The sequence below is a fragment of the Nematostella vectensis genome, chromosome 8, assembly GCF_932526225.1.
Source record: "Nematostella vectensis chromosome 8, jaNemVect1.1, whole genome shotgun sequence".
Taxonomy (NCBI): Eukaryota; Metazoa; Cnidaria; class Anthozoa; order Actiniaria; family Edwardsiidae; genus Nematostella; species Nematostella vectensis.
Window position 1 is genome coordinate 2,849,632 of NC_064041.1, and position 26,680 is coordinate 2,876,311.

Sequence of the window (26,680 nt, forward strand, 5' to 3'; positions counted from 1 at the left end):
TGCATGTCTTTACTTACCCAATAACTTAGAGAGCACACAGCAGGGAACAGCAACACGGCAACGCCGGGAAAGGATTTGTCAGATCTGTACAGGACCCGAAATGATCCCCAAAAGTACCCCAACTGATCCCGGGAACCGAAACGATCCCCAAGAGTCCCCGAAATGAACCCCAAGGAATTGCAGTAATGGACAAACAAAAGTAATGTGGAAGGATTGGCTTTTAGTTTTAAAAACATATGAAACATTTTAGCGTCATTTTTGTCACTATCCAGAAATTGGAATTAACTAAAACCATAGTATTAAGATTTTTATATACGACTGCGCGGGAAATACAGCTTTCGACAGCTTGGTTGAGTCAGCAATTGGGGTCAAATAAAAATTCCCGTGATGGTAATTTGAAGAACCAGGCGTGAATAAGACAAAACGATGTATCTGAGCTATAAGCTGCTTGAGTAGCGTTTACCGACTTATAAAAACTGCAATATATTCATACTTGCTCACTGTAATTGTTTTTAATTCATGACAGGAAAAAAAGACTTCTTGTAGAAAGTAAACCTTCGCCACCTTTGGGTTGAGATAATATATTACTGGAAATGTAGGATTCTGTTTTCCTGTCTTGCTATGAATAATCAGCAATGCATTCCTGAACATAAAATTATGAAAATAGCAGTTCTTTACAATACCGTATACATGAAGTGTTACCCTGCGGAGCAAAGAACATTTAAGTGCCATTTACAATTAAAGAGACACTCCACATCCATTAAGACATTTTGTAGTACAAAACAATTAAAAGTTCCGCATTTCACTTTTGGTTGAATATTTTTTTAGCTCTCCTAACACAATTTTGTTATTTTGTTTTTTTTCCTTAAACAAATAAATATCAAGTGGAGCTAACAGTATATTACTGCGATGACAACCTGTGTTAAGATTATCTTAATACAAAAACCACACACACCTTTCCCCCCCCATGGCCACAACACTACTCACCCTACAACACACCAAACCAACCACATCCTACAGCAGCCACTAGTCCTACAACCAGCGCTCCCTCCAACACCACACCCTACATACAGCCCAACCCCCCTCCCACCACACACACATCTACCCCTCCACACATAGCCAACTACATACACACCATATAGCATCCCACGACTATATCAACCAACCCACAACACACCTAACATCATAACGATACATTATCACCCACATTTACACCATAACCTCACAAATTTTAAATCAACGTCCGCACCACTACCATTTCAACACACACATACCCATCACGCTAAATTATAAGCCTTATCTACTCCACATCTCCCTCACCACCACTCTTACCTATACACCGTACCAATTTTTCCCCACCAACACAGCCATTAGCCATCTCCATACCACACCATATTATTTTTTCTCTTTTTCACCTACCCACCACACAGTACCACAACCTATTCTATAGTCCCACTTTATCTTTTCACCACCCTCCACCACCTACTAGTCTAACCTATCCACCTTTTCACCGTAATTACATTACTACCATCTCCACTCTACATTACCTTATTAGCCATCCTTCACCATCACCCTCCAACATCACCACATCATACGATCACACCCACCTCACTACCACACCACTTTAGGCCCCTACGTCTTGGTACGAATACCCGATCCAAACAAAAAAGGAATCCTACGAGTCTCCTGTACCACACAGCATATCCACACCAATAAAAACAGTCCTTCTATAGAAGTACATTCCATCGACAACAAGCCACCATCTCCAGATATAGACATACCGGCCTCAACAATGACCGTAGGAAAACTTCCACGAGACTCCTACGTAACACACGCTACTGCCCTGAATATCCTCACCTGGCTCCTCACCAACACTCTATCCTCTCAGCGTATGCCACCCCGTCATCCTATCTAGCACAGAACACTTCAAAAATATTCTTGTACAATAATATAGCCATTCATTGTATTCATCCGCCATACTTTGCCAATTTTGTAAACCAAACCGCAACCTAGTTAATAAATACCCGGATGTACAATAACCGGAACCGGAAACAGCGATATCTATTTTCATCTAATACTCGTATAACCACGAGCGCAATCCCCTCATAACCCCTCAATTCGCTGCATACGGAATACCTCCAAGACACGCAATCTAAGCTCCGCCAATACACATCTCGGGTATGTACACCCTCCTTTCCACACATCCTATATACTACCCACCACATCACGACACCCGTATTCTCTTCCCTTCCTGCTACATGCATAAGTTCCCACACTTATTCATCATTTAGTCCACCACATACAGCCACTAGCCAGGGCCATCACATGCACCATTTTGTCCACTACACACTTCCCCCTCCTATCTTAGCCTCTATCCACTTTTTTCTCTCTACCTCATTCCCCGGCGCGCTAACTTTTACTTTTCATACCAAGCCGTGCACTCAGCCGGAGCCAGGCGCTACACAGGTTTGGCCATTGCATGCACCACGCTTCACTAGAGGCATTACTAACGAGCGTGTAGGGGCGGGTGATGAGGGCCTTATCATTCGAAACACGCTTCATATACGAATCGTCTCCCTAGTTTTTTTACCCTTTTTACTCCCACCATCATCGCCGCTTTTCCCCTAGCTTTCCCCTAAGTCTACCAGCTTTATTCTCCAGGTTCGTATATGACCAATCAATAGACCTCGCCCCCTGATGAGAAGTCTTGGTTGACGTTATATGCCTTTAGTTCTACATTTCGCAGAGCTCTTTGAAATGACCTACACACTTTTGTCTTATTGGTTTATTTTGTTATGTTTATTTTGCATATACATGCCGGTTGTTTTTTTCATGCCTTTGCCTTTTCCCCTTATCTCTTACCACCGATTATCGCTTTATCTGGGGTAAACTATCCTTCCTGTCTTGTTAACGTTTCAGCGTCATCTCCACTCTCACCGCGCTCCCTTTGTCGCCTCCCGCGCCCCTACTTCATCTTCTTCTCGCCGTTTTACTAGCATCATTTTCCATTGTCCGCAATACTCCCTTTCACCGCTACAGTATTTTATATTTTTTTCTCGGCGTTTTCGCAACACTCATTCAATCTCTATTATTATTATTATTATTTAATTCCGCCTGTCAATCATACCACTTACACACTTCATTAGATACATACGTCCACACATACCTCACCCTCTCCATTACCGCTCACAATTTCCTCTCTACAATCCAAACACTTTTCTTTCTCTTACCCTACATATTACTTTTCTACCCTACACACAACACACTTTCTCAAAAACACTACACAGTCTCGTCACAATATCCCTGCTCATCATTCTGTTCACACTCGCATTATCCCCCTTCATCAGATTTCACTAATGCCGCCATCACCTCTTCACATCCGCTACACAACACTCGCCACAAGTTACCGATTTTAACTGTTTCAATCTCCACATAATATCATATTTACTAACTACCTTCTCCACTCAACAAAAAAACTCTTTATTCATAACTCTCATGTCGTTTTATTATCAACCCCATCTCTTATAACAACCTTAACTGTCGTCTCATAATCCATAATCTTAACCACCCGAACATAACCTGATAACCCTATCACCCCTTCCCCTTCCTTCACACTGCAAATTCACAAACATAAACTAAGTTTCACCATTCGCTACACAACCACCTCTCCCCCTACTTATCTCAACCTATCACCATCTTTATCTTCTATCACCGCCTTCCTATATACTACAATACCACACTCACTCACTCTCTCATAACGATATATTATCACCCACATTTACACCATAACCTCACAAATTTGAAATCGACCTCCGCACCACTACCTTTTTAACACACACAGACCCATCACGCTAAATTATAAGCCTTATCTACTCCACATCCCCCTCACCACCACTCTCACCTATACCCCGTACCAATTTTTTCGCCACCAACACAGCCATTAACCATCTCCCTACCACACCATATTATTATTATTATTATTATTATTATTATTTTTTTTTTTCACCTTCCTACCACACTACCACAACCTATTCTAAAGTCCCACTTTATCTTTTCACCACCCTCCACCACCTACTAGTGTAACCTATCCACCTTTTCACCGCAATTACATTACTACCATCTCCACTCTACATTACCTTACTAGCCATCCTTCACCATCACCCTCCAACATGACCATACCATATGATTACACCCACCTCACTACCACACCACTTTAGGCCCCTACGTCTTGGTACGAATACCCGATCCAAACCAAAGAGTTATGTACCATACAGGGAAAGTGCTGTATCACAATCTGTGATCCCAAGACGTACCCTCTCCCACACCTCCACGCCCCGATCCACTCCACCACACCGCCACACTCCCACACTAACACACCTTACCCCCCAAACCCTCCACTACCCACACCCCCACCGCACCCCCTCCCACTACACCTCACCGCTTAGCCCTTCTCCCCACACCTACCACTAAACGCGCCCTACTACCTACACGCTCCCATACCCACCTCATACCACTAGCACACTCCTCCCCTGTACCCCACACCCCTTACCCCACCTACACACCTCAACTACACCCCAACATGCCACTACCACCACCCCTAGGCATACAGACCCCCACACCATCCCACTCCCCTAACACCACACGCCCAAAACACACAACCACCCCACCTACAACCACCTTCCCGTCTACACATAGTACAAACACATACATACCAACATCCCTCTAACAAATTAAATCTTACTCTATCCTTACCACACAACATACCTACCCACTACTACCACCAAGCTCTATACATGTCACAACCCCCTTTCTCTCCCCCCTCATACCTAGCTAGCCACCCAAGTACCCCTCTACTCACATCACCCGCACCCAACCACCCCACAACAAGCACCCCCTCATCCCTCACCCCACAAACAGCCCCGTACCCACTTCACCCATACCACGTTGTCATACAACCCACCACGATTATTCCAAGCCCCAACACAACACCAACACCCACCTAAGCCCCACACACCTACACTTCCTCCCCCCCCCCCTCTCACACTTTCCTACACTCTCACCTAAAATATACACACCTAACACACCCTACACAAGCCAGACCCCTGCCAACACAAAAACCACACACCCCTTTCCCCCCCCCCCCCATGGCCACAACACTACTCACCCTACAACACACCAAACCAACAACACCCTACAGCAGCCACTAGTCCTACAACCAGCGCTCCTTCCAACACCACACCCTACATACAGCCCAACCCACCTCCCACCACAAACTTATCTACCCCTCCACACATAGCCTACTACATACACACCATAGCATTCCACGACTATATCAACCAACCCACAACACACCAACAAGCCACACCCTACACCAGACACTACCCCACAACCAATTCCCTCCCCTACAAACACCTACATACAGCCCCCTCCCCCACCATACAAACATTTACCCCACAGCACAAAACCCAACTACAAATGACCACACCCTATGACCCACCCTACCTACCCACAAACCAACACCTCACGATCACTTAACATCATAACGATACATTATCACCCACATTTACACAATAACCTCACAAATTTTAAATCGACCTCTGCACCACTACCATTTTAACACACACAGACCCCTCACACTAAATTATAAGCCTTATCTACTCCACATCTCCCTCACCACCACTCTTACCTATACACCGTACCAATTTTTTCCCCACCAACACAGCCATTAGCCATCTCCATACCACACCATATTATTATTTTTTTTCTTTTTCACCTACCCACCACACACTATCACAACCTATTCTATAGTCCCACTTTATCTCTTCACCACCCTCCACCACCTACTAGTTTAACCTATCCACCTTTTCACCGCAATTACATTACTACCATCTCCACTCTACATTACCTTACTAGCCATCCTTCACCATCACCCTCCAACATCACCATACCATATGATCACACCCACCTCACTATCACACCACTTTAGGCCCCTACGTCTTGGTACGAATACCCGATCCAAACCAAAAAAGAGCTCTTTGAAATGACCTACACACTTTTGTCTTATTTGTTTATTTTGTTATGTTTATTTTGCATATACATGCCGGTTGTTTTCTTCATGCCTATGCCTTTTCCTCTTATCTCTTACCACCGATTATCGCTTCATTTGGGGTAAACTATCCTTCCTGTCATGTTAACGTTTCAGCGTCATCTCCACTCTCCAATAGACCTCGCCCCCTGATGAGAAGTCTTGGTTAACGTTATATGCCTTTAGTTCTACATTTCGCAGAGCTCTTTGAAATGACCTACACACTTTTGTCTTATTGGTTTATTTTGTTATGTTTATTTTGCATATACATGCCGGTTGTTTTTTTCATGCCTTTGCCTTTTCCCCTTATCTCTTACCACCGATTATCGCTTTATCTGGGGTAAACTATCCTTCCTGTCTTGTTAACGTTTCAGCGTCATCTCCACTCTCACCGCGCTCCCTTTGTCGCCTCCCGCGCCCCTACTTCATCTTCTTCTCGCCGTTTTACTAGCATCATTTTCCATTGTCCGCAATACTCCCTTTCACCGCTACAGTATTTTATATTTTTTCTCGGCGTTTTCGCAACACTCATTCAATCTCTATTATTATTATTATTTAATTCCGCCTGTCAATCATACCACTTACACACTTCATTAGTTACATACGTCCACACATACCTCACCCTCTCCATTACCGCTCACAATTTCCTCTCTACAATCCAAACACTTTTCTTTCTCTTACCCTACATATTACTTTTCTACCCTACACACAACACACTTTCTCAAAAACACTACACAGTCTCGTCACAATATCCCTGCTCATCATTCTGTTCACACTCGCATTATCCCCCTTCATCAGATTTCACTAATGCCGCCATCACCTCTTCACATCCGCTACACAACACTCGCCACAAGTTACCGATTTTAACTGTTTCAATCTCCACATAATATCATATTTACTAACTACCTTCTCCACTCAACAAAAAAACTCTTTATTCATAACTCTCATGTCGTTTTATTATCAACCCCATCTCTTATAACAACCTTAACTGTCGTCTCATAATCCATAATCTTAACCACCCGAACATAACCTGATAACCCTATCACCCCTTCCCCTTCCTTCACACTGCAAATTCACAAACATAAACTAAGTTTCACCATTCGCTACACAACCACCTCTCCACCTACTTATCTCAACCTATCACCATCTTTATCTTCTATCACCGCCTTCCTATATACTACAATACCACACTCACTCACTCTCTCATAACGATATATTATCACCCACATTTACACCATAACCTCACAAATTTGAAATCGACCTCCGCACCACTACCTTTTTAACACACACAGACCCATCACGCTAAATTATAAGCCTTATCTACTCCACATCCCCCTCACCACCACTCTCACCTATACCCCGTACCAATTTTTTCCCCACCAACACAGCCATTAGCCATCTCCCTACCACACCATATTATTATTATTATTATTATTATTTTTTTCACCTTCCCACCACACTACCACAACCTATTCTAAAGTCCCACTTTATCTTTTCACCACCCTCCACCACCTACTAGTCTAACCTATCCACCTTTTCACCGCAATTACACTACTACCATCTCCACTCTACATTACCTTACTAGCCATCCTTCACCATCACCCTCCAACATCACCATACCATATGATCACACCTACCTCACTACCACACCACTTTAGGCCCCTACGTCTTGGTACGAATACCCGATCCAAACCAAAAAAGAGCTCTTTGAAATGACCTACACACTTTTGTCTTATTTGTTTATTTTGTTATGTTTATTTTGCATATACATGCCGGTTGTTTTCTTCATGCCTTTGCCTTTTCCTCTTATCTCTTACCACCGATTATCGCTTCATTTGGGGTAAACTATCCTTCCTGTCTTGTTAACGTTTCAGCGTCATCTCCACTCTCACCGCGCTCCCTTTGTCGCCTCCCGCGCCCCTACTTCATCTTCTTCTCGCCGTTTTACTAGCATCATTCTCCATTGTCCGCAATACTTCCTTTCACCGCTACAGTTTTTTATATTTTTTCTCGGCGTTTTCGCAACACTCATTCAATCTCTATTATTATTTAATTTCGCCTGGCAATCATACCACTTACACACTTCATTATATACATACCTCCACACATACCTCACCCTCTCCATTACCGCTCACCATTTCCTCTCTACAATCTAAACACTTTTCTTTCTCTCATCCTACATATTACTTTCCTACCCTACACACAACACACTTTCTCAAAAACACTACACAGTCTCGTCACAATACCCCTGCTCATCATTCTGCTCACACTCGCATTATCCCCCTTCATCAGATTTCACTAATGCCGCCATCACCTCTTCACATCCGCTACACAACACTCGCCACAAGTTACCGATTTTACTGTTTCAATCTCCACATAATACCACATTTACTAACTACCTTCTCCACTCAACAAAAAAAAATTCGCTACACAACCACCTCTCCACCTACTTATCTCAACCTATCACCATCTTCATCTTCTATCACCGCCTCCCTATATACTACAATACCACACTCACTCACTCTCTCATAACGATATATTATCACCCACATTTACACCATAACCTCAAATTTTAAATCGACCTCCGCACCACTACCATTTTAACACACAGACCCATCACGCTAAATCATAAGCCTTATCTACTCCACATCAACCTCACCACCACTCTTACCTATACACCGTACCAATTTTTTCCCCACCAACACAGCCATCTCTCTACCACACCATATTATTATTATTTCTCTTTTTCACCTACCCACCACACTACCAAAACCTATTCTATAGTCCCACTTTATCTTTTCACAACCCTCCACCACCTACTAGTTGAACCTATCCACCTTTTCACCGTAATTACATTACTACCATCTCCACTCTACATTACCTTATTAGCCATCCTTCACCATCACCCTCCAACATCACCACACCATATGATCACACCCACCTCACTACCACCCAACTTTAGGCCCCTACGTCTTGGTACGAATACCCGATCCAAACCAAAAAGTTATGTACCACACGGGGAAAGTGCTGTATCACAATCTGTGATCCCAAGACGTACCCCCTCCCACACCTCACCTCCTTTCCACTTTTCCTCTGATAACAACATACAACCCCCCTCCCTCCCACATTGCTTACACTCATCATTATAATCTCTCCACAGCCTCCACCTGCCGTCGCTATGGCACAACAGTACCTACTGTACGCCCACACGTGTTAACCACCACTGCCACAACCCAATCCACCCACACTCTACTCTAACACCTCAACACCCCTTATCATACAGACCCCTCCTACATTGAAGATGATATTTTACTCCAACATGCCTCACCCCCTCACACAACATCTCCTAACCATAATTCTCTTGACGACCTCTCCCCTACCCAACTTGATGCCCTACTATCTATCTCCCCCCCAGCCAGCCCTAGCCACCAACCTCATAATACACTACAGTTCCCCCCGAGCTCCCCGATCCCCTCCACCAAACCACCACACTTGCCATCTACTCACACACTTAGCCACACTAACACACCTCACTCCCCCACCGCACCACACCCCCTCACACTACACCTCACCGCCCAGCCCTCCTCCCCACACCCACCACTAAACGCGCCCTACTACCCACACCCTCCCATACCCACCTCATACCACTAGCACACTCCACCCCTTTACCCTACAACCCTAACCCCACCTACACACCTCAACTCCCCCCCAACATGCCACTACCACCACCCCTAGGCATACAGACCCCACACCATCCCACTCCCCCAACACCACACGCCCAACACACACACAACCACCCCACCTTCCCTCCTACACATAGTACATACACATACATACCCACATCCCTCTCACAAATTAAATCTTACTCTATCCTTACCACACAACATACCTACCCACTACTACCACCCAGCTCTATACAGGTCACAACCCCCTTTCTCTCCCCCCCCTCATACCTAGCTAACCACCCAAGTACCCCCCTACTCACACCACCCGCACTCAACCACCCACAACAAGCACCCCCTCATCCCTCACCCCAAACAGCCCCATACCCACTTTACCCAAACCACGCCATCATACAACCCACCACGATTATTCCAAGCCCCAACACAACACCCACCTAAGCCCCACACACCTACACTTACATACACACCTAACACACCCTACACAAGCCAGACCCCTGCCAACACCAAAACCACACACCCCTATCCCCCCATTGCCACAACACTACCCACCCTACAACACACCAAACCAACCACACCCTAAAGCAGCCACTAGTCCTACAACCAGCGCTCCCTCCAACACCACACCCTACATAAAGCCCAACCCCCCTCCCACACATCTACCCCTCCACACATAGCCTACTACATACACACCATAGCATTCAACGACTATATCAACCAACCACACCCTACACTACCCCACAACCAATTTCCCCCCCTACAAACACCTATATACAGCCCCCTCCCCCACCATACAAACATTTACCCCACAGCACAAAACCCAACTACAAACGACCACACCCTATGACCCACCCTACCTAACCACAAACCAACACCTCACGATCACTTAACATCATAACGATACATTATCACCCACATTTACACCACAACCTCACAAATTTTAAATCGACCTCCGCACCACTACCATTTTAAAACACACAGACCCCTCACACTAAATTATAAGCCTTATCTACTCCACATCTCCCTCACCACCACTCTTACCTATACACCGTACCAATTTTCCCCCATTAACAATGCTATTAGCCATCTCCATACCACACCATATTTTTTTTTTCTTTTTCACCTACCCACCACACAGTACCACAACCTATTCTATAGTCCCACTTTATCTTTTCACCACCCTCCACCACCTACTAGTCTAACCTATCCACCTTTTCACCGTAATTACATTACTACCATCTCTACTCTACACTACCTTACTAGCCATCCTTCACCATCACCCTCCAACATCACCATACCATATGATCACACCCACCTCACTACCACACCACTTTAGGCCCCCTACGTCTTGGTACGAATACCCGATCCAAACCAAATAAGATTATCTTAATATCTGTATTTACATGATACAAATTGACACCAAACGAGGCCAGACATAGCACCTTCAAATTTTTAAATCTTAAATGTAATAAGCAAAAACTTTTCATATACTGTAATATTCGATGAGTTTTTCTTCAAATGCCCCAAGGTAGGGTAATGTTCTTAAATATCACAGTGCGATCTATCTTTAGAACAGTTTTCGAAGTCACAATGAAGCATAACTCCTACATTTTCTAAATGAACTGAACTCAATCGGGACACAGCGTTAGGTTAAGGGTTTCATGGGACCCTAACCTCTATCTTGTCGACAAAACTACAGAATCGCTGCAAGCGGCCATTGAATGCATTGTTCTCTCATGTTTTCCATGAATATAGCATAACCTTTTTATAAAGACATTTTCCGCCTTGAAATTTAACGCAACATTGACTCAATGAACTATGTTAACACACGAGCAGTAATCATTTCAGTAGCTATTTTCATGACCACCACTTAGACCCAACTAGCTTACTGGGTATGTACAGGCATGCAGCTCGGGGTGGGCACATGGGTTGTGCCCCTTCCACTCAACCAAACATATACTTCAGGGGCTGATCTAGCTTTTCGCTAAAGGGGGGGGGGGAGGGGTTGGTTCAGTGGGTAAGGGGGGAGTGGGTGTTATATTTGTTACATATGGCTTACTGGCAGCCCAAAGGGGAGGGGGTTAACCCCACCCCCCCTAGATCCGCTACTGTACTTACTTTCCATAATATCTACGACTGCACATCCCCTCCACAGCTAATCAGATTGTCTGTTATGGTTTCCAGACTTCACATTTCCCTTTCTAGACATACAATGCCTTCAATTAAATAATGTCTTTTGTTTAAGAATAATACTACAAGCAATTTGTTTTTGTTCCTTTTCTCTTAAAAAACAGAGAAAAAAATGAAACAAGGGGTTAGTGATCAGCCAAGACAGTGGCTGCAAAGAAAAGTGGGTCTTGCATAAATCAGGCTTATGGAAAATATGCTAACTGCCCCACACAAATCTTTATGGCTTTTAAAAATTAAAATAAGAAAAAAAAAATCAACTTTCGCTTTGGCGCAAATATCGATTAGTTTATCAATCGATTTCAAACATACAACATACCAAATAGGTCTTGAACTGAGAGATGTTGGTTTTAATGCCGTCGGGCAATATCATAGGATTTCCAGCCCGCTTCACAGCCAATCAGAGCGCGCGTACTACAGTAGCCATACAATAAAAAGCATAATCTTTTTCTTGGCAAAGTGCCAATTCCCCTTTTTTGTTTGTACGGCACCAGATTGCTTGTTATTACAAATGTGGGTTTATTACATTTGTGGGCAACTTCTTATTACAATTGTGGGTTTCTAACATTTCTGGGTGTTTAATACATTTGTGGGCTATGCACTTATACGTTTATATAATTTTCTGGTGATCCTGGAAGGATGTGATATACGTAGAGCATCTCACAACCAGAATATAATTTATAAACTAGTCAATATTGTTTTTTTTAGTTATTCTTTTTGCTCTGGGAAAGGGCCATATTTTCCCCTGTGGATGTCCGCGCAACAGCAAATAACGACTGGGTGCCGGTTTTTACCCACTTCAAGAAGGGCTTTACGAAGGTAATCTCTTTCTTCTGTCAACATCTCGACCGTAGATTGTAGTTTTGCGTTCTCAGCACGCAGATAATTTTGTTCTGAGTTCGCAGATAATTTAGAGTCAAGTAAGGGAGAGTCATTTTTTTTGTCGGAACAATTCCTTCTTGGCAAACGGTGATGGGACGAGTTTAGATTGCTTAAAATTTGCATAAAGAGGTTTATGATTAAACAACTCGTTATCCTCATCCACAATTTCTACATTGCTGACATCTTTAACTGGACCGCTATACATAAAATAGTCCACCATGTCATCCTCTTTTTTTTCCTTGGAGGCTGCTACATACAGGTTGTACTTGATCTGGTTGGTTGTGTTTCTTCTTTGAACTACTCTTTTAGCTTTCTTATACTTAAGGTTGAAGTCACCTCCAACAAGAACAGGGCATCCTTCATTAGAGCTAACTCCATCTAGCAGTGTTAGTAATTTACAAAGATTCTCCTCCTTTTTATCGTTTAGTCCTTTTTGAGTATTGGCTCCGTGATAGGACGCAACCAAAAGGTCTAATGAACCGGCTTTTTTGCAGCGTCCTACGTACAACAGTCCGAGGAATGAGTTATCATCATAGTTGTTGTATTCCTTGACTTCAAGTTCATTTTTATAGATGATGGTTGTATATATGGACTTCTTACGGACCCCTGGCAAAATCTGATACCCTGTTGGTAGTAGTTTTTCCTCAATGAACTTGTCAGGACTTGGAAACTCTTGCAAAAACACAAGATCGGGGTTTTTTTTATCTATCACACCTTGCACATACTCTCTTTGCTGTTGAAAGGGGCCTTTTATTTTTTGTCCAGCATTCATACTTATTACCTGGAAGATAGCCTCACCGGCTCCCGACGCACTGGCCATGTCTCCAGACGGACTGGCCATGTCTCCAGACGGACTGGCCATGTCTCCCGACGCACTGGCCATGTCTCCCGACGCACTGGCCATGTCTCCCGACGCACTGGCCATGTCTCCCGACGCACTGGCCATGTCTCCCGACGCACTGGCCATGTCTACCGACGTACTGGTGAAAAAGCAGGGAAATCTGGTAGGATGGGGTGACTTGATTCGTTATGATCTAAAAAAGATAGATAATTAGTATATAATCATACGACTACGCTATTGTGATAAAACGTTATCATTCAAAATAATAAGATGGAATTTTAACGATGAGCAAATCACGCGCGGCTGAGGATGGTCCGCAGGTATAATATTTATGCACTATATATAAATAGTATTTTAATGTGGCCGGCGCTAGGCACAATGCAGGCACAAAAGGATAGCAACAGGTTGATCGGAAAAGAATTTATTGATACTGATACTTTACAGACTGTTAGAAACAGGAACGAGAAACATATCGCCTAGAAGACATAAGACTAGGAATATCTGTTAGATAGGGAAGTGCTCGGAGGGAACCTATTATTTATGGGAAATTGGGAAGTCTTTTCCCTGCTAGCAGAGGCCTCTTTTCTGTATTTCGCTGGGCTGGAGTTCGCGAGGAAAAGATACCTCTGCCATGGGTCGCAAGTTCGTTTGATCAAACCGCCGTCCACGATCGTGGACGAGATCCACAGCGCATGCTCCGTTCATTAAATTACTGGCCACTGTTTGAGCCCACAATGACTAGCGCATGCATAAAACGTATATCCGCTGAGGGATAATAAGCCCGCATTCGAAACGGCGTCCTCCGTAGAAATATCACGCGACGAAATGAATGAATCATCGATAAACGTGATAAAAATAACAGAATTCGTTTTCTGTATTTAACATAACAGAAGTCAAACTTAGCACACAAAATGACACCAGGTCTTCAGTTTTTATAGGTTTTTTCTTTTTCCTGAGAATTTCATGGGCTGACATAGTAAGAACAAATATTGCCCACATAATTATTGATCGGAATAAAGTACTGGTTTTCCAAATATTGTATTGCAACAATTTTTATAAGCCGGCAAAGACAAACTTTTTTGAATTTAGCGCAATTTAACCGCGTGCCCGTCATTTGTTAGTTCCAGTTTATGCATGTTTTCAGATAAACTACATCAAATTAACTTCAAAGATTCAGAGTTAACTCTTTAGGAAAGCATATCCAAGTATTATACATAGCTATTTTTCAGGTTTAAGCGAGCTGGTTGTGATAGTCATGTCAGCACCGTTTCTACACAATACAGCATCAACATGGCGGCAATAAAAGCACGGCTTGCATCGTCATTTCATTTCTAAATTTTAGCGGCTTTATTTCATGGATTGAACAAAACTCAACTGTCCATTTTTGCTCATGATTGTCTAATTGATTGACAATTGGCCATAATCTGTGAATAAATCAAGTATAACACAACAACACGAGGATTTGAGAACATCATCGAGCGGAACGAGTGGTGACTATTGAACAAATTCAAGATGGTATTGGGAAGAATTTTCTGCATTGTTGTTCAGATGCGGCCAAAATAGGCTTGCAAGAAAGTATTATTTGCTGCTATTGGTTTTGCAATATCCAACTGGACGAGAAACAAGTCTTTTTCACTCAAATATTTGCGAATTGTTGGCAATAGTCCGATGCCATGAGTACTTACAAAAATACCGAGAAGGTGGCTGAATTTATTCACCGCTAGTTCCTGTATCGTTCGCTGTTTCTCTCAAACCACTCAAGAATCTTTCTCTTCGTTTCCTTTTTGCCATTTAGAAGCGCCTCAAACAAGTTTGTTCGGTTGACAAGAAATTAAATCAATTCAGAATGATGAAAATATAAAAAAACAAAGTTCAAAGTCATTATTTGGATGATTCTTCGGTCCGATAAATGGAGTAGCTTCTTGCTCCTCAATGGCAGTACCAGTTCTGTACCAAAGTTGGTCTTTGGGTCGCAAAATACCGACATTTTTCTGCTAGAAATTAGCCCACGGCCATCGTTGTTTACCGATTGTGAATCTCTCTCTCCCAGGCCGTAAAACTCTTTTAAATCGCTATCAAAATCAACCAAAATATCATGAGTCAAGTCCATGATCTAAAGGCAAGGTCCGTGGTCGTGGATGGATTTCGAACCCGCGGAAAAGTTTTAACTCGAACGATTCGTTGTGCTGACTTGAGCTGTAAGAGAGAAACGTGCAGAATTTCATGCAGCAAAATACGGAAAATTCCCTATCTAGGCAGGAAAGGGTAAATAAATTCGAAATATTGTACTAAATCAATTGTTTATAACATCTCTTACTTATTTTACTCTAATAAACAATGAAGCAAAGTTTTATTTTCAAGTCTGTAGAATTTCAAGCACGATTTACCTAATACATTGCTTTCGACCATTTCCAATGATCGGTGATCGCAATGTTTCAATCAGTTTCCATCGGCTCACCTATAGATCGTTGAGACCTGAACTTGGGATTATTCTGTAGTTTAACGGTTATTATATACAAACCTAAACTATATCACTATCCATTGAATTGTATTTGGTTCTTTCTAACAACTAAACACTAAGCGCATGGAAACTGAAATTGTGACACCGCTCGACAACCAAATTCTCAACTTACCACGGCAAAAAATCCCTATTGGAGGCAAAAAATCGATGTAAACAATTCTAACAACACGATGTGAAAGCTAAATCTCAATTTACAATTGTAATCAAGAAAATGCATGTCTTTACTTACCCAATAACTAAGAGAGAACACAGCAGTGAATAGCAACACGGCAACGCCGGGAAAGGATTCGTCAGATCGACCACGCCGACTAAAAGGACGCTAAACTTCGGCTCTATTTTGTCACTCGAACACCGTTCGTAATAACCGGAAATTTCCCGAACGTGACGGTTATAATGATCGTAATAACCGGAAATGTCCCATCAAGCCCGAATCAAACCTCAAAGTGACTCAATTTAAAAATCTCACGCATGCGCGATACCACTCTACCGCTGCTTCTCCTGACCGCGATCCAAACCCCAAAATCAAACCGCAAAAATCCTAGCCCACCTAGATTAGTGTTGCTTTCCGTTCGCTACGCTCACTCCGAGCAATAATACAAAACTACAGTTAATATGAATACAAGGTATAACAAATAGTTAGCTATCTAAACTAAGTATAGCAAGAGAATATTATTTACAAAGCAATTATAGTACAAAAACTAGGAATTTCTATGAGAAAGTTTCTACCAATACAGCATCAACATGGCGGCAATAAAAGCACGGCTTGCATCGTCATTTTATTTCTAAATTTTAGCGGCTTTATTTCATGGATTGAACAAAACTCAACTGTCCATTTTTGCTCATGACTGTCTAATTGATTGACAATTGGCCATAATCTGTGAATAAATCAAGTATAGCACAACAACACGAGGATTTGAGAACATCATCGAGCGGAACGAGTGGTGACTATTGAACAAATTCAAGATGGTATTGTGAAGAATTTTCTGCATTGTTGTTTAGATGCGGCCAAAATAGGCTTGCAAGAAAGTATTATTTGCTGCTTTTGGTTTTGCAATATCCAACTGGACGAGAAACAAGTCTTTTTCACTCAAATATTTGCGAATTGTTGGCAATAGTCCGATGCCATGAGTACTTACAAAAATACCGAGATGGTGGCTGAATTTATTCACCGCTAGTTCCTGCATCGTTCGCTGTTGCTCTCAAACCACTCAGAATCTTTCTCTTCGTTTCCTTTTTGCCATTTGGAAGCGCCTCAAACAAGTTTGTTCGATTGACAAGAAATTAAATCAATTCAGAATGTTGAAAATATAAAAAAACAAAGTTCAAAGTCATTATTTGGATGATTCTTCGGTCCGATAAATGGAGTAGCTTCTTGTTCCTCAATGGCAGTACCAGTTCTGTACCAAAGTTGGTCTTTGGGTCGCAAAATACCGACATTTTTCTGCTAGAAATTAGCCCACGGCCATCGTTGTTTACCGATTGTGAATCTCTCTCTCCCAGGCCGTAAAACTCTTTTAAATCGCTATCAAAATCAACCAAAATATCATGAGTCAAGTCCATGATCTAAAGGCAAGGTCCGTGGTCGTGGATGGATTTCGAACCCGCGGAAAAGTTTTAACTCGAACGATTCGTTGTGCTGACTTGAGCTGTAAGAGAGAAACGTGCAGAATTTCATGCAGCAAAATACGGAAAATTCCCTATCTAGGCAGGAAAGGGTAAATAAATTCGAAATATTGTACTAAATCAATTGTTTATAACATCTCTTACTTATTTTACTCTAATAAACAATGAAGCAAAGTTTTATTTTCAAGTCTGTAGAATTTCAAGCACGATTTACCTAATACATTGCTTTCGACCATTTCCAATGATCGGTGATCGCAATGTTTCAATCAGTTTCCATCGGCTCACCTATAGATCGTTGAGACCTGAACTTGGGATTATTCTGTAGTTTAACGGTTATTATATACAAACCTAAACTATATCACTATCCATTGAATTGTATTTGGTTCTTTCTAACAACTAAACACTAAGCGCATGGAAACTGAAATTGTGACACCGCTCGACAACCAAATTCTCAACTTACCACGGCAAAAAATCCCTATTGGAGGCAAAAAATCGATGTAAACAATTCTAACAACACGATGTGAAAGCTAAATCTCAATTTACAATTGTAATCAAGAAAATGCATGTCTTTACTTACCCAATAACTAAGAGAGAACACAGCAGTGAATAGCAACACGGCAACGCCGGGAAAGGATTCGTCAGATCGACCACGCCGACTAAAAGGACGCTAAACTTCGGCTCTATTTTGTCACTCGAACACCGTTCGTAATAACCGGAAATTTCCCGAACGTGACGGTTATAATGATCGTAATAACCGGAAATGTCCCATCAAGCCCGAATCAAACCTCAAAGTGACTCAATTTAAAAATCTCACGCATGCGCGATACCACTCTACCGCTGCTTCTCCTGACCGCGATCCAAACCCCAAAATCAAACCGCAAAAATCCTAGCCCACCTAGATTAGTGTTGCTTTCCGTTCGCTACGCTCACTCCGAGCAATAATACAAAACTACAGTTAATATGAATACAAGGTATAACAAATAGTTAGCTATCTAAACTAAGTATAGCAAGAGAATATTATTTACAAAGCAATTATAGTACAAAAACTAGGAATTTCTATGAGAAAGTTTCTACCAATACAGCATCAACATGGCGGCAATAAAAGCACGGCTTGCATCGTCATTTCATTTCTAAATTTTAGCGGCTTTATTTCATGGATTGAACAAAACTCAACTGTCCATTTTTGCTCATGACTGTCTAATTGATTGACAATTGGCCATAATCTGTGAATAAATCAAGTATAGCACAACAACACGAGGATTTGAGAACATCATCGAGCGGAACGAGTGGTGACTATTGAACAAATTCAAGATGGTATTGTGAAGAATTTTCTGCATTGTTGTTTAGATGCGGCCAAAATAGGCTTGCAAGAAAGTATTATTTGCTGCTTTTGGTTTTGCAATATCCAACTGGACGAGAAACAAGTCTTTTTCACTCAAATATTTGCGAATTGTTGGCAATAGTCCGATGCCATGAGTACTTACAAAAATACCGAGATGGTGGCTGAATTTATTCACCGCTAGTTCCTGCATCGTTCGCTGTTGCTCTCAAACCACTCAGAATCTTTCTCTTCGTTTCCTTTTTGCCATTTAGAAGCGCCTCAAACAAGTTTGTTCGATTGACAAGAAATTAAATCAATTCAGAATGTTGAAAATATAAAAAAACAAAGTTCAAAGTCATTATTTGGATGATTCTTCGGTCCGATAAATGGAGTAGCTTCTTGTTCCTCAATGGCAGTACCAGTTCTGTACCAAAGTTGGTCTTTGGGTCGCAAAATACCGACATTTTTCTGCTAGAAATTAGCCCACGGCCATCGTTGTTTACCGATTGTGAATCTCTCTCTCCCAGGCCGTAAAACTCTTTTAAATCGCTATCAAAATCAACCAAAATATCATGAGTCAAGTCCATGATCTAAAGGCAAGGTCCGTGGTCGTGGATGGATTTCGAACCCGCGGAAAAGTTTTAACTTTGGATAAAAATTTTATGACGAACGATTCGTTGTGCTGACTTGAGCTGTAAGAGAGAAACGTGCAGAATTTCATGCAGCAAAATACGGAAAATTCCCTATCTAGACAGGAAAGGGTTAATAAATTCGAAATATTGTACTAAATCAATTGTTTATAACATCTCTTACTTATTTTACTCTAATAAACAATGAAGCAAAGTTTTATTTTCAAGTCTGTAGAATTTCAAGCACGATTTACCTAATACATTGCTTTCGACCATTTCCAATGATCGGTGATCGCAATGTTTCAATCAGTTTCCATCGGCTCACCTATAGATCGTTGAGACCTGAACTTGGGATTATTCTGTAGTTTAACGGTTATTATATACAAACCTAAACTTTATCACTATCCATTGAATTGTATTTGGTTCTTTCTAACAAATAAACACTAAGCGCATGGAAGCTGAAATTGTGACACCGCTCGACAACCAAATTCTCAACTTGCCACGGCAAAAAATCCCTATTGGAGGCAAAAAATCGATGTAAACAATTCTAACAACACGATGTGAAAGCTAAATCTCAATTTACAATTGTAATCAAGAAAATGCATGTCTTTACTTACCCAATAACTAAGAGAGAACACAGCAGTGAACAGCAACACGGCAACGCCGGGAAAGGATTTGTCAGATCGACCACGCCGACTAAAAGGACGCTAAACTTCGGCTCTATTTTGTCACTCGAACACCGTTCGTAATAACCGGAAATTTCCCGAACGTGACAGTTATAATGATCGTAATAACCGGAAATGTCCCATCAAGCCCGAATCAAACCTCAAAGTGACTCCAATATAAAAATCTCACGCATGCGCGACACCACTTTACCGCTGCTTCTCCTGACCGCGATCCATACCCCAAAATCAAACCGCAAAAATCCTAGCCCACCTAGATTAGTGTTGCTCTCCGTTCGCTACGCTCACTCCGAGCAATAATACAAAACTACAGTTAATATGAATACAAGGTATAACAAATAGTTAGCTATCTAAACTAAGTATAGCAAGAGAATATTATTTACAAAGCAATTATAGTACAAAAACTAGGAATTTCTATGAGAAAGTGAAGTGCTGCCTGGCTTATGGGAAGTGCAACGATATTATCATCATCAAATGAAACAGTTGAATTATGTAAGAAAAAGAGTTGTTTTATTGTTCTGAGATTTATGACAGCATTGAAAGGGGGTGTAAGGAAAATTTCTAAAAAAAGATTGAAATTCAACGAATAGTTTATTCAATGGCAACATTATACAAGCTTTTGACATGCACAACAAGTTTTAAGCTAAACTGAGGATTAGAGATAGGCTTACTTGATTTGTTCCTTAAAGAAGATCTAGTGTCAATAAAATGTCTTTTATGAAAAGTAGTTGGTGTTCATAAATGGTCAGAAATGGCACTGGTTAACCTGCTCAGACCACATTAAAAGGGTAAGTGAGATAATTTGTATATCATTATAAAGTACGGGTACCAGTGGGTAATATAAACTACAGTGCTGATGAATTTATTGTACACAACTCATTCTTGAAATGGTTAAAACTCTAAGTTCTAATAGTAAGCCACTTTCAATATCAAATTGTAAAATTTTATTTGGATATGAGGCTTATTGGAATAAATAAAAAGATACTGCATCACGTGACTGGCCTCATATCCAAGTAAGTATTTAAATGTATTGAAAGTGAAACGATGGATATAAATGTTTAACTTTGTTGCCAATCCTGGGGGAATACCATTATGGGGCAACGAATACAGAGCAGTCTCATTAATTTGAATGTCCTTATAAAGAGGATTGTGTTGCATCATTAGCCACTCTAGAGCTTTAGCTACTTTCTGCCGTCTAACATACACATCTTTAAATGTACTGTCTTTACCTTTAACTTTCGGAATTACAACAGATAATTCATTACGGAATCTAGGCAATGTTGACGCAAGCTCTTTTACATTTTGGGGTAAATTTATACAATGCCCTGAATATCCTCTCTGCCCACCTGGTTTTATATAAACTCTCATGATTGGGAGAGCACGGGCAATAAGCATTTCTCGTATTTGAGTTAAGTCCTGTAATTCATTTGGTATTTGACTAGGAATAATAAAATTTTGTTCTGAAAACTGTTTTGGACATAGCTTATCCTTGGAGCATCGTGCACAAACATAAGGGTTACTCAACCTAGCATTAACATTCAGTGACCATGCTTCTTTGCAAATACAACAATGACATAATTTATATTGAATAGATTGGTAAAACTTTGACATATTCGATTTTGCCCAATTATTTTCATGAAGAAAACCATTCTTATAAGGATCAGATTTCTTTAAATATGCTTTTTGTGCATCTGCAGTTGGGCAATTCCACTTGAGAAGTGTTAAAACCAATGATTTTCACAGTGATTTAGAGTGAATTATTGCCTCTAGTGCATTATATACATATTGGAGTTTGTAAAAAAATTTTTTACTGATGTTGAACAACGCTGTACTCAGGGGGGGGGGGCACTTAAAACATGTACATAGGTGTACTTCATTCATCAAGAAAACAACTTGCCACATTGAACATTTCAAGCAATAAAATCATGCTTGAAAAATGTTTTCAGCCAAAAACAAAAACATGGCTATAAATACTTTACTTCAAACAATTTGGTATCAATTAATATTTTATCAAAATGATTCCAATAAATAAATATTGAGATTCCAATTTTTGTCATGAATGTTACATAACGTCAGTGACATTTTGTTCATATTTTTACTTTAATTGAAAAACTAATAGAAGAATAAAAAGATCCTTCCTGCTGGTAAGTTATTGGTACTAGGGATACACAATTATGGATATAAAACATCAGTGTACAACCTTCAAAGACCACATGAAGCCAAAGTTTCAAGTCACAGACGTTACAGTTTCAACATTCTTCTTAAGTCTCAATTTTGAATAGGAAAATCATTGTTAATGTACAGGCTTGGCTAACAAAAAAAACTTGGCTGTTTTGATACATAAATGCCTATTGAACAACAAAATGTGTCAATCACCAAAAAGTCAATTTCCTATCCTGAATGGATGATATAATCGGCTAAAGAGTGTTCAAAGTACAGTAGGTTGTCTGATGTCACTTGGAGACTTTCTTGAATCTACTGACAAGCTTGAAAAGTTTCTCAACATCAGAAAGTTCTGGAATGGCAAATGGTCCACTAATAAAACTAGGGACAGTCATCGGACAATAAAATATGGTTGAGACGTGAACCTTGGTCACATCTTCCCTTCTTGGCCAGTGAAAAGTGGTTGCTCCGACTTTGTACAGGAACTTGAAGTTGACATGTGTTGCAGTGGCATCCAATACTCGACCAATGTAAAAGTTCTTTACGTAATCTACGGCATAGTATTCCCCTTGTTGAATGGGCAATAGTGGGATGGGTGAAAGCCTTTTTTGGTGTAGCTCTTGAACCATCAGTATGCGGTATGCAGGGATGTCTTGCTGGGTAACCATCTTTCACTTGGTTGCAAGACATCTTGCATATATACAAGTAAATACACCAAAGTCAAATGAATTCACCTGTTGGGGAATCTCATAAGGCTTATTGGTATAAAAAGACCACTGGTCTATGGTGATTGACTTGTCTACTTCTTTAAGAAAAAACATCATCTTGTCTACCTGCGTAGTTGCTGTCAGCTTGATATAATTCTGGGGCAAACTGTCAATGATAACGATGGTCTTCTCTTTTGGAAGTACTACTCCCAGGAACCAATGCTCACTGTTTACTGGATTGCAAGGAAACAACACCATATTTTACTCAAGTAGATTGCCCTTTCCCTTCAGAAGCTCTTCCAACTTCTTGTTTTCTACACCTCTCTCAAATTCCTCCCATCCAAATACCTCCACATTAGTGCTTTCACTTTTGATAGGAGTGCCATTTCATCTTATCTTTAGGCAGTTTTCCCTCCACTTCCTTCAGGTCCCACATATTGATTAATGGGTCACCCTCAAATGCAACTCCCTCACATATTATCAGCTGTACCAGGGTACTAGTACATGGGTTACACTCAAATTCTGTACAATGTTCCTTTAGATTGTTCTTAATCTCTTCCGGCAACCCAAGCTGAATCAGGATATCACCACCGCTGCCTTGAGAAAGAGTATCGTCATTGCTATGATGAGTAGAGTCACCGTCCTCATCCATTTCACATATCTCCAAGTCACTATCCATGTCCCTGCCCATGTCACTCTCTGTATCACTATCCTCGCTGCTTTCATCAGTGGCCACACTTCCACCACTCTCATCAGCTGAACTCTCACCCCAAGATATCTTGATTTCCATGCAAATGGATCACTTTATGGGGAGAAGGTTGACTTGAATATAGGCGACAGTGCAGACTAGGTCCCTCACTCGGCTCCAAGCAATGGATCTTTGCTATACCAGGTATAGGCTTTGCCTCTAGAAAGCAATTATCAAGCCCAAGTTTGATGCTAGCTTTGATTATATCTGCCTTGAGAAAAAGATGAGTAGAGATGGCAGTATACATTGCATTAGCAGCTTTGGCAAATTCCTCAGCATTCCCCACTCTTGGCACTTTCATCAGTGTCATCTAGACACTGACAGCAGTGTCTAGATGACATTGCTGTCCACACGACCCTTTTGACAGTCCCTCCTAATCTATCGACTACCCCTTTTCCATGCGATGATGCGAAAAAATGCCAATTGATCTTGACGCTGTTTTGTTGCAGTGTTTGGTAAAAGTTTGCCATGTACCTGTTCTTAAATTGGGAGCTGGGACCATCTGAAAACATATCAACACTTGCAACCTGTGGGAACATCTCTTTTAACAAAGTATTAATAGTATAGTCCATGAAGACTGTTATTGATTGCTTGTCATGGTTGTGATCATCGGTGACTATAACATGGGAGTTACAGGTTGTGTCAATGTTGGCTGAATCTTTTGCCCATATGGCTACTGCGAACAATGTCACCTGTTCTTGGCATCAATGCGCTGATTGGATTTCATCCTGGTGCTGACATGTTTAATTTTCTGAGAAATCTAAATGTACAACTGCTTCATTTTCATTTAAGTTGGCAATACGGTCTTCAAAAAAGGCTGATTGCTTCCTCTTGATGAACACATGCTTTAAAAAGCTAGGGATTTTCTCACTCAGACAATATAGGGCCTCTTCTACAGTTCCCTCCTTGATTGTTTTCTGCGTTTTTGTTACATTTTTAGGCTTGCCCTGTTTTGTGTCTATAGTGTTAGTAACCCTTTCCCATTGACTCCACTTTACAACATCATCTAAAGGGGCATCTTCTTTAATGCCATCCAGCCAGTTGGGACAGTCGACACATTTCCCCAGTTAGAATTATTTCATATTCACATTTCCTAGCCCATATGAAGCCAATTTTTAAAAATCTGAACATTTCAAGAATAGACGAGATCCACTACTTGGAGACAGCTACTTTTATGTATAGGTTAACTCACGGTATATTACCAAACATTTTGGTCACTATTTTAAAAAATGAAACAGTCACATTCTTACAGTACCTGAACTTCAAATAATCTTTACATTAAATTCAAAAAAACTTCATTTGGACAGCAATCCATTTCTTATATAGGGAAAAAGCTGTGGAACAATTTGAATTCTGAAATAAAATCAAAACCAAGCATTCCATCTTTCAAAACGAGCATACGGAAACAGCTTATTGATGACCTGGGGCATGATTCATAATGTTTGATAAAATAACTAGATGATTGCTTGTGATTTATAATCAGCATAGTTATACTTGATCACCAATGACATGTAATGATTTAAAAAAGTGTACTGTGTTAATCACATCTTAAGAGCCAAATAAAAAAAAATCTTTGAAAACTCTGAAAACTATAAAAGGATCCTATAATTACAAGCTTTGCTTCCTTTAGAATCCTTTCCATTTGCATATAAATTTAATGTAATTACATAGAAAATGTTTCCCTGCTAGCAGAGGCCTCTTTTCTCTGTATTTCGCTGGGCTGGGGTTCGCGAGGAAAAGATACCTCTGCCATGGGTCGCAAGTTCGTTTGATCAAACCGCCGTCCACGATCGTGGACGAGATCCAGAGCGCATGCTCCGTTCATTAATTACTGGCCACTATTTGAGCCCACAATGAATAGCGCATGCATGAAACGTATATCCGCTGCGGGATAATAAGCCCGCATTCGAAACGGCGTCCTCCGTAGAAATATCACGCGACGAATTATAAAAGAAGCCATTCAATGCCTTATCTTCATTCAGAATTTTCTCTCTTTTGACTAGCGAGTCAATCTTCCGTTTACAGGTTTTGCATATTCTTCTGGGAATAGCTGATCTAAGTTTACCAAAAAGTTTTGTAAAATTTTCTTCGAATCCAACTGTGCGATATTTACATTGAAGAAACTCGCCTGCCCAGATGTCTTGAAATTAATCCCACAAACAAGACAAAACTCGTCTTTGCTGCGTTTGTTGTTCAATCTTTTAAGTGACGTTTTAGGTGATTGAAATTGAACAGTTGTTTTCTTTTTTCGAAGAGGAGAACTAACCGGAGTTTGATTCATGATTTTCGACTAAACCCATGCAAAGCATATTAGCATATTGGCAGCTTTCGCGCGATGGTACGGGTTTTGGCACGTCGGTCGCTTATTAACGCTCACGCATGCGCAACAGAAACAGTTTCGACCCATGGCAGAGGTATCTTTTCCTCGCGAACTCCAGCCCAGCGAAATACAGAGAAAAGAGGCCTCTGCTAGCAGGGAAAGAAAATGTATCAAGTGAATGGATAAATAAATGAATGGAATGGAATCATGCAATCCTCTTTGCCACTGTCACAAACAAATTGGTCGACAAATGATCCAGAATATGCTGCAAAGCTGGAAAGCTCCTTACT

At 41.1% G+C, this 26,680-nt stretch overlaps 1 protein-coding gene and 1 long non-coding RNA gene across 14 annotated transcripts in view; both read right to left on the minus strand.

The window, feature by feature from the left end:
- The window catches only part of LOC116610316, a 34,697-nt gene that overhangs the window by 4,768 nt on the left and 3,249 nt on the right, over window positions 1-26,680 (minus strand). The window contains exons 1-4 of one of the 13 annotated variants that reach the window (XR_007312606.1): window positions 16,426-16,920; window positions 13,616-13,868; window positions 11,884-11,966; window positions 261-703 (exon numbers count right to left, since the gene is read on the minus strand). The exons of 1 other annotated variant lie outside the window; for it this stretch is intronic. Coding sequence is in view for 5 of the 12 variants with exons in the window: in XM_048731693.1 (XP_048587650.1) it covers window positions 13,584-13,801 (218 nt within the window). In the remaining 7 variants the exon portion in view is untranslated. Of the gene's footprint in view, window positions 1-17; window positions 105-260; window positions 704-11,201; window positions 11,967-13,583; window positions 13,869-16,308; window positions 16,324-16,425; window positions 16,921-18,279; window positions 18,295-20,386; window positions 20,951-26,680 lie in introns of those variants that run through there. 11 more of the 13 variants (XR_007312605.1, XM_048731693.1, XM_048731692.1 and 8 more) reach the window with 11 other exon arrangements.
- Window positions 2,593-7,586, minus strand: LOC125570253. Its single transcript, XR_007312608.1, has 2 exons — window positions 6,046-7,586; window positions 2,593-2,762 (listed from the first exon to the last, which is right to left on the minus strand). It is a non-coding gene; the product is annotated as an uncharacterized LOC125570253 (long non-coding RNA).